The sequence below is a fragment of the Cebus imitator genome, unplaced genomic scaffold (genome assembly GCF_001604975.1).
Source record: "Cebus imitator isolate Cc_AM_T3 unplaced genomic scaffold, Cebus_imitator-1.0 Scaffold967, whole genome shotgun sequence".
NCBI classification, from domain to species: domain Eukaryota; kingdom Metazoa; phylum Chordata; class Mammalia; order Primates; family Cebidae; genus Cebus; species Cebus imitator.
In genome coordinates this window covers 25,118-37,807 of record NW_016108282.1, presented here as the reverse complement: position 1 = coordinate 37,807, position 12,690 = coordinate 25,118, and the positions used below count along the sequence as shown (strand labels likewise).

The following is a 12,690-nucleotide window of genomic DNA, read 5'->3' as shown; positions in this document are numbered from 1 at the left end:
AAAAAAAAAAAAAAAAAAAAAAAAGAACTTTTACAACTCGATAAGAAAAAGACCGTTCAACCAAGAAATGGGCAAAGGATCTGAACAGACGTTTCTCCCAAGAGGGCGCACAAATGGGCAGTGGCACAGGAAGAGACGCTCAGTGCAGCATCAGGGAAAAGGAAGCAAAATCCACACTGGGACCCGACTTCCTCCTCAGAGAACGACGCTCAGACAGACAGAGGACAGGTGCTGACAGGGACACAGACAAATCGGAATTCTCCTGCCCCACTGGCGGGAATGTAAGATGCTGCAGCCACTCTGGAAATAGGTCCAGCAACGTCTCCAAAAGGTAAATGATATTTAACCACACGACCCAGGTTAGGATCCTAATTTCTATCGGCTGACAAACACCAAACAAGGGACTCGCGATCAGACAAAGGAAGGAAGTGCTGACATTACCACGTGGATGGACCTCACAGGTGCCACGCTCCCAAAAGCAGCCAGACACAAAAGGCCACGTATCGTATGACTCATTTTATTTCTAAAGTCCAGGGCAGGCAAATCGTAGAGACAGAAAGTAGATTCCTGGTCGAAAGGGGTTGGGGGGTAGATGTGAGGTTGGGGCGTGACCACAAAGGGGTGTGGGGTTCCTTTTAGAGTGATGAAAATGTTCTAGAATTGACTGTGATGGTGGCCACACAACTCGATGGATGCATGAACAACCACTGAACTGCACGCATTTGAATGGCTAAGCTGCACGGTAAATGAATCATACCTCAGTAAAGCTGCTGCCAAAAAGCGTAAAGTATTTAATGAAGTTTAAACACCTGTTTAGTAAGATTTTCAACACGGATTTCTCCACGGGTCCTCAAGTAAAACCTCAGAGGTGGCACGCTCATTCCCTGCCTAAGAAAAACAAGGCAAGACGCTCAAGGAGACAGTGAGCCACCCAAGCTCACACAGCAAGGGCACCATCAGGCTCAGGCCGGCAGCCCGCAGACCCTTCCAGCCCGGCACTCCTGGGGGCACAAGGATGGCACGCTGACCCCTAAACAACGTGGGGGTTGTGGGTGCCAGCCCGGCACACAGGTAAAAGCCCATGCATCAACTTCCGCCTCCCCAAAACCCCACTGACAGCCTCCTGCTGATCGGAAGCTTTACTGGTAACATACACAGTTAACACACATGTATTTCCTATGTTGTATGATGTACTGTTTTCTTACCAAGAAAAGCAACTACAGAAAAGGTGAAGGCAAATCTAAGGAACAGAAAATATATTTACTATTCAGTGAGTGGAAGTGGATCATCCTAAAGGTCTTCACCCTGGTCATCTTCAGGCTGAGACGCTGAGGAGGAGGAGAAGGGGGAGGGGTTGGCCTTGCTGTCTCGGGTAGGGCAGAGGTGGAAGGAAATCCACGGGGCAGAGGTGGAAGGAAATCCATGTGTAAGTGACCCGCGCAGTTCAAACCCGTGAGGTTCAAGGGCCAAGGATACAGCAGTATATATCGGAGCTGTGAAGGGGGCTGGGGCGGCCACTGGCCCTGGGCTGACTGCAGCAACGAGGCTGGCGAGGACCAAGGAGAACCTCAAGCTCTAAGCGGACAGTGACATGCCCCATCCAGCTTCAGAAAGTCTAGCTCTGCGGTGGCAGAGGGAAGGAAGAGCCACAGCAGGCCGCGGTGGGAAGGGGCTTGGGGACGGCAGCACACAGGCGGGCAGAGTGCCTGGCGGCTGCAGGAGCAGCTCACACCTCCTGCCCTATGGTCGGTCGGGTCTGGCAGAGACGGCCTCATGGCTTTCCAGGAAACGGCAGGGGGCTACCAGCCCACGACCACTCTGCACAGCCACAAGCGGCGTGACGCCACAGGGAGAGCACCCTAAGCGACCGCCGAAGTCACCCTCGGCCCTCTCCGCGACCCTCTGGGTAGGGGTCAAGGGGAGGCTCTCTGGGCAATGGTTCCCGCCTCAGTCAGGGGCTGGCTTTCCATTCCTGCAAGCAGGAGCCTGGCAAGGGGAGGGCAGGCAACGACATCAGATGAGGCCCCCGGTCTGGAAGGCAAGCTGACAACAGCCCCGCAGGCTGGAGGTCCACACAGAGTGAAATCACATCTGGCCCCAGGAGAGGTGGTCTGTGGGGTCTGAGGAGGATCTGGCCCTTATCTGACGTGCCATTTAACAGGGGAGCTGAGGCAGAGCGGGGCAAAGAGGGAAGCAGCTGGGGGCAGCAGAAAGAGCTACCAACAGGAGGCCGTGAGCAGCCTGGGAGTCCCAAGTTCACGTCCACGTGACTCCGAGTTCCTGGAACTTACCGCGGAATACAGACTTCACGGACCTTCTTCCCTCCCGCTGCCCTGCCTGGCGTCCAGGACCACGTTTACTCTACCAGCAGATTCCCGGGGCCACACTTCCCTCACCGAGAACACTCTGGAGGTTTCCCTCTGAGTTCACTCCAGGAAAGCCAAAGGCCTCTGTTTTGTCAAAGTGGAAGCAAGAAAAAGATGGGGAGCAGGCCAAGGGTATTCCAGGTAACGAAAAAGAGAAGGGAGCACAAGCGACACTCTAGAAACAAGGTCCCGAGGACAGCAGGCCACAGACCAGAGCGGCCACCAAGGTCTTCTGGGAGCAGAGGCAGCCGCCAGCTCCTCAGCATAAAGGCTGAGCCAGAGGCCTGGGTGCGGTGCACAGGACAGCCCTTCCGCGAGGGCAGCCTCCAATTCCTCGGCAGCCCCCAAAGCTGCAGACTGTGCCAGAAACCAGAAGGGGCCACCCTTCAACGCTTAACCCAAAATCACACGGAGGCAAGTTTCATTCGCCAAGATGGCTGCACCCACACCTCCCAGCCCACAAGCTCTCCTCCGGGGGCGACTGGGACAACCTCCTTCCAAGAGCCATCCTTGACCTTCTCCCCACCCACACAAACTACAGAGCCAGGCCCTCCTGGACCGCCCAGCACCCACTCCTCCATCTGACCAACGCTCCCAGAGCGCCCACTCTGCTAGCCCAAGAAACAAGTTCCACCTGCCTCCACCCACACGGAGCTACCAGTTTTGGACAGAGATAAACAAGTGGACGCCTATGGGACCAAGGGAAGAAAACAGGGTGCAGGGGCTTCTCAAGTGGGAGTCAGGGAAGGCCAGGGGTCCTGAGGAGAGGTGGGACCACCCGCTGGCACCCCCCCCCAAGGGGCAGAGTGCTCCAGCAAACGAAGGAGCCCAGGGCCCTAGACTGGGGGTGGCTCGGTGGAGACCACCCCACAGAGCTGGGGGGGTCTCAACAAGAGCACTTTGTCCAAGCGACCACAGAAAGTCATGGAGGACTTTAGGCAGGAGTAACAAACTCTTATGTTTCTACAAGATTAATCTAGCGTCTCTGAGAACAGCACACAGCATTCCCGCCTGCCACTGTGGTGCTTACGATTATTCCGAGATAATGATACCAGAATAAAGCAGCTAATACTGAGCACATGCTACTGAGTTACAAACTGCCACTCTTACGGGTTAAAAACAGTGGAATGCTGTCAGCTCCACAAGGCTCAACTTCCATGCACAAGCCACTACGGCAGGACCTCATCGGACCTCTGAGCTCTGAAGGTCGACCACGGGCTTCCCATTTCAGAGATGAGAAGAGGAAGTTCTGAGCCATCCGGCGACCCGCCCAGGCCCAAGCAGAACAAGCCCGGTGGTCGAAGGGGCCGCCATGGCTCCCCACGCTCAGCGCCCTCATGCCTGCTGGTGCCAACCCATCCACGCCTCTCTCTGACCAGACTCTGCATCCCTGTAGGACAGGCTCTGTCTGCTCCATTCACTCCCAGACCCTCAGGGCCGAGAACAGAGCAAGACCTCCTTAGAAAATCAAATCAAGCTGGCGCGGTGGCTCACGCTGGTAATCGCAGCACTTTGGGAGGCCGAGGTGGGTGGATCACGAGCTCAGGAGTTCAAGACCAGCCTGGCCAACGTGGTGAAACCCCGTCTCTAATAAAAATACAAAAATTAGCCAGGTGTGGTGTCGGGCACCTGTAATCCCAGCTACTCAGGAGGCTGAGGCAGAGAACTGCTTGAACCCAGGAGGCGGAGGTTGCAGTGAGCGGAGATCAAGCCACTGCACTTCAGCCCGGGTGACAAAGCAAGACTCCATCTCAAAAAATAAATAAGATCAAATTCACTCGACTGGGCACCACTCCAAACTGTAAAACAGGGTTCCCAGGAGCACCCAGACAACGAACCGCTGTGTGCACTTGAGGAGGAGCTCAGCCCAAGGCAGGGCAGAACTGATGGCCACACGCAGCTCTGGGGGAGGCTGGCTTGGGAGTCTGACTTGCGCCGTCCCGGACACACAGCTACCTGTGAGGTCGTGTGCTGCCCAAACGCCACCTCACTCCCAGGAGAGATGCCAGGAGCACACACTCACTCGGCCACCACGTCTCCCAAGGCCACTGGGAGATGGAGCTTCCGCCTCTGACCCTGGACTCAGCCTCCGAAAATATCTCAAGAACCAGCTCTCTATGAAGGGACTGGCTGGTGAGGCCTGGCCTGGCATCGACACACCTCCACCGTCTGTGGCACAAACACGGGGCCTGCTGCTGCCCCTTGAGGAGGTGACCAGGGGCAGAGAATGGCCAGACCTGCTCTCCAGGACGCCCACTCGCGTGCTGCCAAGGCATAAACACGCAACGCGGCCCCACGGCCAGGCCGCATTTCCCATGCCGGCTTCCCACGAGGTGGCTGTGCCTGGCTGGGTGGGCACCTCCTCCTCCGGGCCCTGCGGCCCAGAGATAAGGACCAGTTCCTAAGCCTGCCTGCCCGTCGTAACTTCTGGATCGAGCCCCGTTTGCTGAGGACCTCGCAGCCGCCGTACCTTCGCCCACATTATCTCACTCCGTGTTCACCGGGACCCTGCACGGTGAAGGCAAGTCCACACAGGCTCATCCAGCACTCCAGAATCAACAAAAAGCTCCGAAGGCGAAAGTTTCTTCCTCCTGGTCTGACCTGACGCGAAGCTCTTATCCAGACAGTCCTAGGTGGGTTTGATCCAACATCACGGTCCAAAACCCCACGGATCCTCAAATCGCAAAAACTCCGGGCTCCCACATACGGCCGGCCCCGACGATCTGGGGCGCAGGGTCCGGGGCTCGCGTCCCGGACGGGGGAGGCGGCTCCAGAAGTAACTTCGCGCCCGGGCGAGGCTGGTCCAACTCTGCTGAGATCGGCCCCGACGCGCTCTAGGCCCCGGCAGACCCCCCCACCCCCTGCGCCCGGTCTGCGCCAGGCGGGTCCGCGTCGGGAGTTCGAATCCCGCCCGGGGTCGGCGCCGGCCCCACCGGGGGGACTCGCGGCGGCGGAGGCGCGGTGGGTCCACCGGGATCCCGACGGGGAGCGCGGGGCGCCTGGCGGCCCCGGCACTCGGCAAAGTTGGCAAACGCGCAGGAAACGGAGGCCCGCGCGCCGCGAGGCCGGGCCGGGAACGGGAGCCGGAGTGGGGCCGCGCGCCCCCCGACCCCCGCCCCCGCCCCGCGCCCTCCCCTCCCCCACCCCGGCCCCCGCGCGCCCCGCGCCGCCGCGCATGCGCACTGCAGCCCGCGATGTGGCAGCCGGGAGGGGGGGCCGGGCCGGGCCGGGGGCGGTCGCCGACGGAGCCCCGCGCCCCTCCGGCCCCGGACGGGCCAGGCGCCCCGGCCGGCCACAGAGCTCCAGAGCGGTGCTGTCCACCCCCGGGGCCCACGACGAGGCCCCGCCAGGGCGGCGGGGGACGCGGGCGCGCGGGGGCGGGGGGCCGGCTCCCCCGGCCCGCTCACTCACCTCCGCCATGGCCGTGTGTGCGCGGGAGGCGGCGGCCGCTCCGGGATCCCCGGATGCGGGTCCGCGCGCTCATTGGCTACGGCGCCCGGAGGGCGGGGTCGGGGCGGAGCCTGGAGGGGCGGAGCCTGGAGGGGGCGGAGAGCGTCCGGGCGCGTAGTAGGGGCGCGGGCGCGCGGCCGAGCGTGTCCTCCGGGCAGTCTCCGCCGGACGCTGGGCTCGGCCTTGGCCGTGGCGGGGAACGAGGCGTTCCACAAGAACGCGAGCTCCCGACGCCACACCTGCGCGGGGTCACGTGGGTCCGTGTGCCCTCGCCGATCCCGCGGCTGCTCGCCGTTAGCACCCCGCGTGGCAGACGGGGAAACTGAGGCCCAGGGCGACGGACCACCCAGAGCGTCAGGGACACCGCCAGAACTGGGGCCCGGGCGGCGTGGTTCTGGAACTTTCTGCACTTTTGCACCCGGGATGAGCAAAGTAGCCCCTGGAGGAACGAGTTGGGGAGCCGGGGAATCGGAGAGCTTCTAGAACCTGCAGTCCGGGCCGAGCACTTGGGGAGGCCGAGGCGGGTGGATCCCCTGAGGGCGGGAGTTCCAGACCCGTCTGACCAATATGGTGAAACCCCGTCTCTATCTGCAGTCCCTCGTTGTTCGCTGACGGAACGTTCCTGGAACACGTGCACGTTCTGATCCTGCGCCAGGCTCCCGGGGAGGGTCCCAGGGAGTCAGAACCAACGCCTGTCTTCAGGGCGCTTAGATGGAGGATGGGAAGGCAAGGACCCACCACACTTCAAATTAAGTGTCGTGCATCTTCAGGGCACACGATGCACTGAGAGGGGAGCAAGCCGGGGGCTGTGACGAGGCAGGGGCCAGGTGGGAGACGCGGGGCCTGGACAGAGTGCAGAGAGACTTGGGGACGTCCGCAGCACAGGACTCAGTGACGGAGGGAAGCTGGAGAAAGAGTGAAGCATGGCCTCCGGCTGTATGGGCTGCACAGAGGGGTGGAGGGCCGTTCCACCCGAGACCCAGAGCAGGGACACGGGGAGAGAAAGAATCGAGTTTCCCGGTGATCAGCCAATGAACACGGAGGACTTGACATGCACCACCCTGGATGCCAGACACAAAAGCATCACTCAGTCCTCTGAGAGCTCACCAACCTGAAGAGAGAAGAACCACTCTGGAGGGGTCTATCCTCACTCCGTTTTTGGGGGTTGGTGTCATTCAGATGGAGGGTTCTGGCCCTCGTGTTCAAGAGTCCTCACTGATTTGTGCAACGGGTTGGTTCATTCATCTATTACTCATTTATTATTACTCATTTCAGTCCGTCGGTGGACGAAACGTGCACCTTATGCAGTCCTCACCTGGGTGCGGGGTGGCCAGAGGTCCAGTGAAGCAGGAAGATGCATGAACAGGTGTAAGAGGGGGTGCTGTGCTGTCACAGGTGGAGGGCTGGAAGACGAGGGCTTGAGTCCGCCTGGAGCAACCAGAGAAGATTCCTAAGAGACAGCTTGGCAAGAGTCATCACACAGATGTTAGATGAGGGCTTGGGTGAACAGAAGGGTATCGTGGCCTGGTACGGTGGCTCACACCTGTAATCCTAACACTTTGGGAGGCAGAGCTGGGAGGATCACTTGAATTCAGGAGTTCAAGACCAGCCTGGGCAACATAGTGAAACCCTGTCTCTACTAAAAATACAAAAATTAGGGGCCGGGCATGATGGCTGGAGCCCGACACGGTAGCTCATGCCTGTAATCCTAGCATTTTGGGAGGCCGAGGTAGGCAGATCATAAGATCAGATCGAGACCATTGTGGCTAACACGAAACGCCGTCTCTACTAAAAATGAAGTTAGCTGGATGTGGTGGTGTGTGCCTCTAATCCCAGCTACTCAGGAGGCCGACGCAGGAGAATCTTTCAAACCCGGGAAATGGAGGTTGCCGTGAGCTGAGATGACACCACTGCGCTCTAGCCCAGGCGACAGAGCAAGATTCTGTCTCAAAAAAAAAAAAAAGCCAGGTGTGGTGGTGGGCGCCCATAACCCCAGCTACCTGGGAAACAGAAGGACGCCTGAGGGAGGCTGAGGCAGGAGAATCACTTGAACCCAGAAGGCGGAGGTTACAGTGAGCTGAGATTGCGCCACTGCACTGCAGCCTGAGCAAAAGAGTGAAACTCCGTCTCAAAAAAAACACACAGAAAACTGATGAAGTGAACAAGGCAGTGAGTGTTAGCAGCTGAGTTTGGACATGGGTATGGAGGTTTTTTTTTTTTTTTTTCCTTTTTTGAGAGAGAGTGTTGCTCTGTTGCCCAGGCTGGTGTGCAGCCTAGCATGATCTTGGTTCATTGCAACCTCCGTCTCCTGGGTTCAAGCAATTCTCCTGCCTCAGCCTCCCGAGTAGCTGGGACTACAGGTGTGCGCCACCACGCCTGGATGACTTTTGTATTTTTAGTGGAGACGGGGTTTCACCATGTTGACCAGGATGGTCTCGATCTCTTGGCCTCAGGTGATGCGCCCGCTTCAGCCTCCCAAAGTGCTGGGATTACAGGCGTGAGCCACCACGCCCTGCCAGTATGGTTTCTACCATACTGATTCCTGCAATTATTCTACGAGCATAACGTGAAGTAAAACTCAGAAAATAAACAGCAGTAGGCCGGGCGCGGTGGCTCACGCCTGTAATCCCAGCACCTTGGGGGTCTGAGGCAGGCAGATCAGGAGGTCAAGAGATCGAGACCATCCTGGCCAACATGGCGAAACCCCGTCTGTACTAAAAAATACAAAAACTAGCCGGGCGTGGTGGTGCGCACCTGGAGTCCCAGCTACTCCGGAGGCTGAGGTGGGAGGATTGCTTGAACTCGGGACCGGGAGGCGGAGGTTGCAGTGAGCCGAGATGGCGCCTCTGCACTCCAGCCTGGTACCTGGTGACAGAACAAGACTCTGTCTCAAAAAGAAAAGAAAGAAAGAGAAAAGGAAAGAAGAAAGAAAGAGAGAGAGAGAGAAAGAAAGAGAAAGAAAAAGAAAGAGAGAGAAGGAAAGAGAGAGAAAGAGAGAAAATAAAGAGCAGTGAACCTTGAGCAGAGACCTGCAGAGGAGAGGCTGGCGAGGGTGCCCCAGCACTGGCACAGCAGTTTGACCGGACGCATCGTTGGAGGAGATGCACCGTGTGAGCCTCCACTCTAGGATCTCTGTTCCTTCTCTGCCTGGTTTTCATGGTCGGCGGGCAGCTTTCACATTTGACGGAGGCGTGGCATCCCCTGGACGAGGGTCCAGGTCGCCACGTCGCTAAGCCTCTTGGCGCAGATGGTGAATGTGGTGGAGCTGGGGGTGACAAATCCGTGGCAGCCATGAGGCAGCAGGGGGGCTGCAGCTCAACCAAGCCATGTTTTCCTTGCAAAATTTCCCCAGAAAAAGAGGCCTAACAAGGTCCTGGAGGAGCTGTTAGCAGTTCACGGGGCGGCCGGTAGTGGGTGTGGGGTGCATCATGAAACCCTCATTTCCCCCTCTGCTCAGGGCCAAGTATCCCTCTGAGGGGCTGCCCGCATCAGCGACGGGCTGGTTCGGATCTATAAGGACCCAGGCACCTGTGACCAGCTGGGGCCAACCGTGAGGCTGCAGAGGTCCTGTGGGATTGGAGGAGGCTCTGTCATCCCAGCTCGCTCCTCCCTCCCTCCAGCCCTCCTTCCTTCACTCTCCGACAGGCGTTGACCCCAAGAGTGACCCCCACAATATTCCTGCACATAATCTGTGTCTCAAAGTCTGTGTCCTGGAGACCTATGCCACAGAGCATGAGTCACTTTTTTTTTTTTTTTTTTTTTTTGAGATGGAGTCTCACTCTGTAGCCCCGGCTGGAGTGCCGTGGCACCATCTCAGCTCACCCCTACCTCACCTCCTGGGTCCCTGTTCAGGCAATTCTCCTGCCTCAGCCTCCCAAGTAGCTGGGATTACAGGCACGAGCCACCACGCCCAGCTAATTTTTGTGTTTTTTAGTAGAGACGGGGTTGAGTCACATTTTGAAAGGTTTAATAAAACGGAAGAAGCATCTCAGTCTATCTGTGCTGCTATGATGAAGCACCGCAGATGAGGGTTTATAGAGAAACAAATTTATTTCTCACAGTTCTGGAGTCTGGACAGCCTTGATCAAGGTGCTGACAGCTTTGGTGTCCAGGGAGAGACTGGTCTCTGCACCCAAGACGGTGCCTCCAAAGGGAGGAATGCCGAATCCTCACGTGGCAAAAGGGATGGAAGGGCAAAGAGTGCTCCCTTCGACCGGGTTATAAGGGTGCTAATCCCATTCCTGGGGGCAGAGCCCTCATGACTTAACCTCCTGCCAGAGGTCCCACCTTTTCATCCAGTTGCATTGCAGATTAAGTTTCAACATTAATTTTGGAGGGACACCATCATTCAAATCACAGCACAAAGCAAGACAAATTGAAAATCTAAGATAATGAGAGAGAAGATGGCCATAAAAGAAAATGAATAGAAAAAAAAAAAAAAAAAAGCAGGGCCGGGTGTGGTGGCTCACACCTGTAATCCCAGCACGTTGGGAGACCGAGGCGGGAGGATCGCTTGAGCCTAGGAGTTCAAGACCAGCCTGGGCAACATAGGGAGACCCAGTCTCTACTGAAAAGCAACAAGCAGAACAAATATATACATACATGCACACACACGTGTATATATATAATATTGAAAAAGAATATAAAGCAATAAAAAGACAAAACAAAAAAAAGAAAAAAATAGAAAGTGTAGCAAATATGTTGAAAACAAAGATGAAGCATTTATTCTATCAAAAGACATAAAAAGGGTAAGCTCAGAAGGGATCACAGGACAAACCTCAGCCCTGGGAGCCAAGCGAGGATGAAACCTAAGACACGGTGACTCACGTGGCCTTCCCCTCCACTTGGCACCGGGCCTCCCTGCCAGCATGCAGGGGCGTGATCTGGCCCCCAAATCCTGCTTCAGAATCTGCTTTCTCAGACTCCTTTTGCAGGTCAGAGTCTCCAGGAAGTGAATGCTGAGACAGACAGAGGAGGGCTCTCGGGTGGGCACCTGTGGGGAAGGGTCTGCAGCACAGACGCAGCACGGGCTTCAGCTCTGGGGCCCTTCGGAGCTGTCCCCTCAGGGACAAAGGATTGGAACCCATGCATTGGCCACGGGGGCCCACGGAGAGCATTTGTTGTCAGGCAAGGGTGATTCCCAGAGGGAGTGCCTTCCAGAAGCTGGAGGACGGCTGCTGAGTTCTGCAGGGGCCTTCTGGCTGCTGAGCCACGCCACCACTCCATCTCCTTCTGAGAATGTAAATGGTCTGTATTTTCATTCTAGCGATTACCTTTGCAATTACCATTTCATATAATCTGCTTAGTTCCACTCCTTCAGACCAACACTGTCTCACAGGAGAGCAACACAACTTAAAATTTTCTAGTAACCAGGCCGGGCACAGTGGCTCACGCCTGTCATCCCAGCACTTTGGGAGGCCGAGGCGGGTGGATCACGAGGTCAAGAGATCGAGACCATCCTGGTCAACATGGTGAAACCCCGTCTCTACTAAAAATACAAAAAATTAGCTGGGCATGGTGGTGCGTGCCTGTAGTCCCAGCTGCTTGGGAGGCTGAGGCAGGAGAATTGCCTGAACCCAGGAGGCGGAGGTTGCGGTGAGCCGAGATCGCGCCATTGCACTCCAGCCTGGGCAACAAGAGCGAAACTCCGTCTCAAAAAAAAAAAAAAATAATTCTAGTAACCACATGAAAAAGGTAAAAAGAACCAAGTAAAATTAATTGCAACATGTTATTTCATACAACATATCATTAAAGTATTATCTTTCCCACATGTAATCAATATAAAATTATTGAGAGACTTAACATTCTGTTTTCCATACTGTTTTTAATCTCTGGTGTGTATTTTACACTCATAGGACATCGTAATTCAAATTAGCCACATGTGACTTGCCCGAGAACCACATGTGGCCACCACTTTGCCCCATTCCCCCTCTCCTAAATTACAGAATCCCAGTTAATAACTTAGGTTTTTCTTCCTAACATTATGCTCTTAAATATACTTACATTTGTATTTTTGGAATAATCCATTATACGTAATTTTTTTGAGGGAAGGTGTCCACCTGTACCACTTCCTGTTTTCTCTGCCCCCTCCTCAATTTTTGTTAACTATACCATTTCTAGTTCGAGCATTTATAACATCTACGTTTGTGGACATTCTTCTTAGATTTGATTTAATGCCAATCCTCAAGTAAGGTGGATTCAGTGCTCACCATCATTTCTCTTGCTGTGGCTTCTTCATTTTCTCTCACTTGGCTGAAAGGCATTCTTAAATAGTTTCTTCGGGACCTTCCTTCAATTCTTGCATGCTCTAAGACATTTGTGTGAGGTCTTTTTTTTTTTCTTTTTTTGAGATGGAGTTTTGCTGTTGTTAGTCACTACAACCTCTGCCTCCCAGGTTCAAGTGATTCTCCTGCCTCAGCCTCCCAAATAGCGGGGATTACAGGCATGTACCATCACGCCCAGTCAGTTTTGTATTTTTAGTAGAGACAGGGTTTCACCATGTTGGCCAGGCTGGTCTTGAACTCCTGACCTCAGGTGATCCACCTGCCTGGGCCTCCCAAAGTGCTGGGATTACAGGCATGAGCCACCACGCCCGGCCTAGTTTTCTTAAACTATAAATTTAAATATTTGCTGTGTTCAATTAGTTTGTTTGTCTTCTTTGAGACTATTGTTTTTACATATGTAGTATGGTCTTTTTCTAGTTTTCAGATCTACTATCTTCTCCTGGACCCTTTATGACGATCTGTTATTTTCAGGTTGTATTGTGCTAGTTTTTGTCAATCCTGCTTTCCGTGTACTTTTACTATTACATCTTCTGAATATCTGTTCTCCTTAAGGAAATTTAGACTTTTTTTTTTTTTTTTTTTTTTTTTTT

General features: G+C 55.2%; 1 protein-coding gene across 5 annotated transcripts in view; it reads right to left on the bottom strand.

The window, feature by feature from the left end:
* The window catches only part of MIER2 (MIER family member 2), a 40,495-nt gene extending 34,640 nt beyond the window's left edge, over positions 1-5,855 (bottom strand). The window contains exons 1-2 of one of the 5 annotated variants that reach the window (XM_037735797.1): positions 5,778-5,833; positions 810-888 (exon numbers count right to left, since the gene is read on the bottom strand). In XM_037735797.1, coding sequence (XP_037591725.1) covers positions 810-881 — 72 coding nt within the window. In that variant the 5' untranslated portion in view covers positions 882-888; positions 5,778-5,833. Of the gene's footprint in view, positions 1-809; positions 889-4,836; positions 4,862-5,777 lie in introns of those variants that run through there. The other 4 variants (XM_037735796.1, XM_017521140.2, XM_037735798.1 and 1 more) reach the window with 4 other exon arrangements.
* Positions 5,856-12,690: the final 6,835 nt, after the last annotated feature.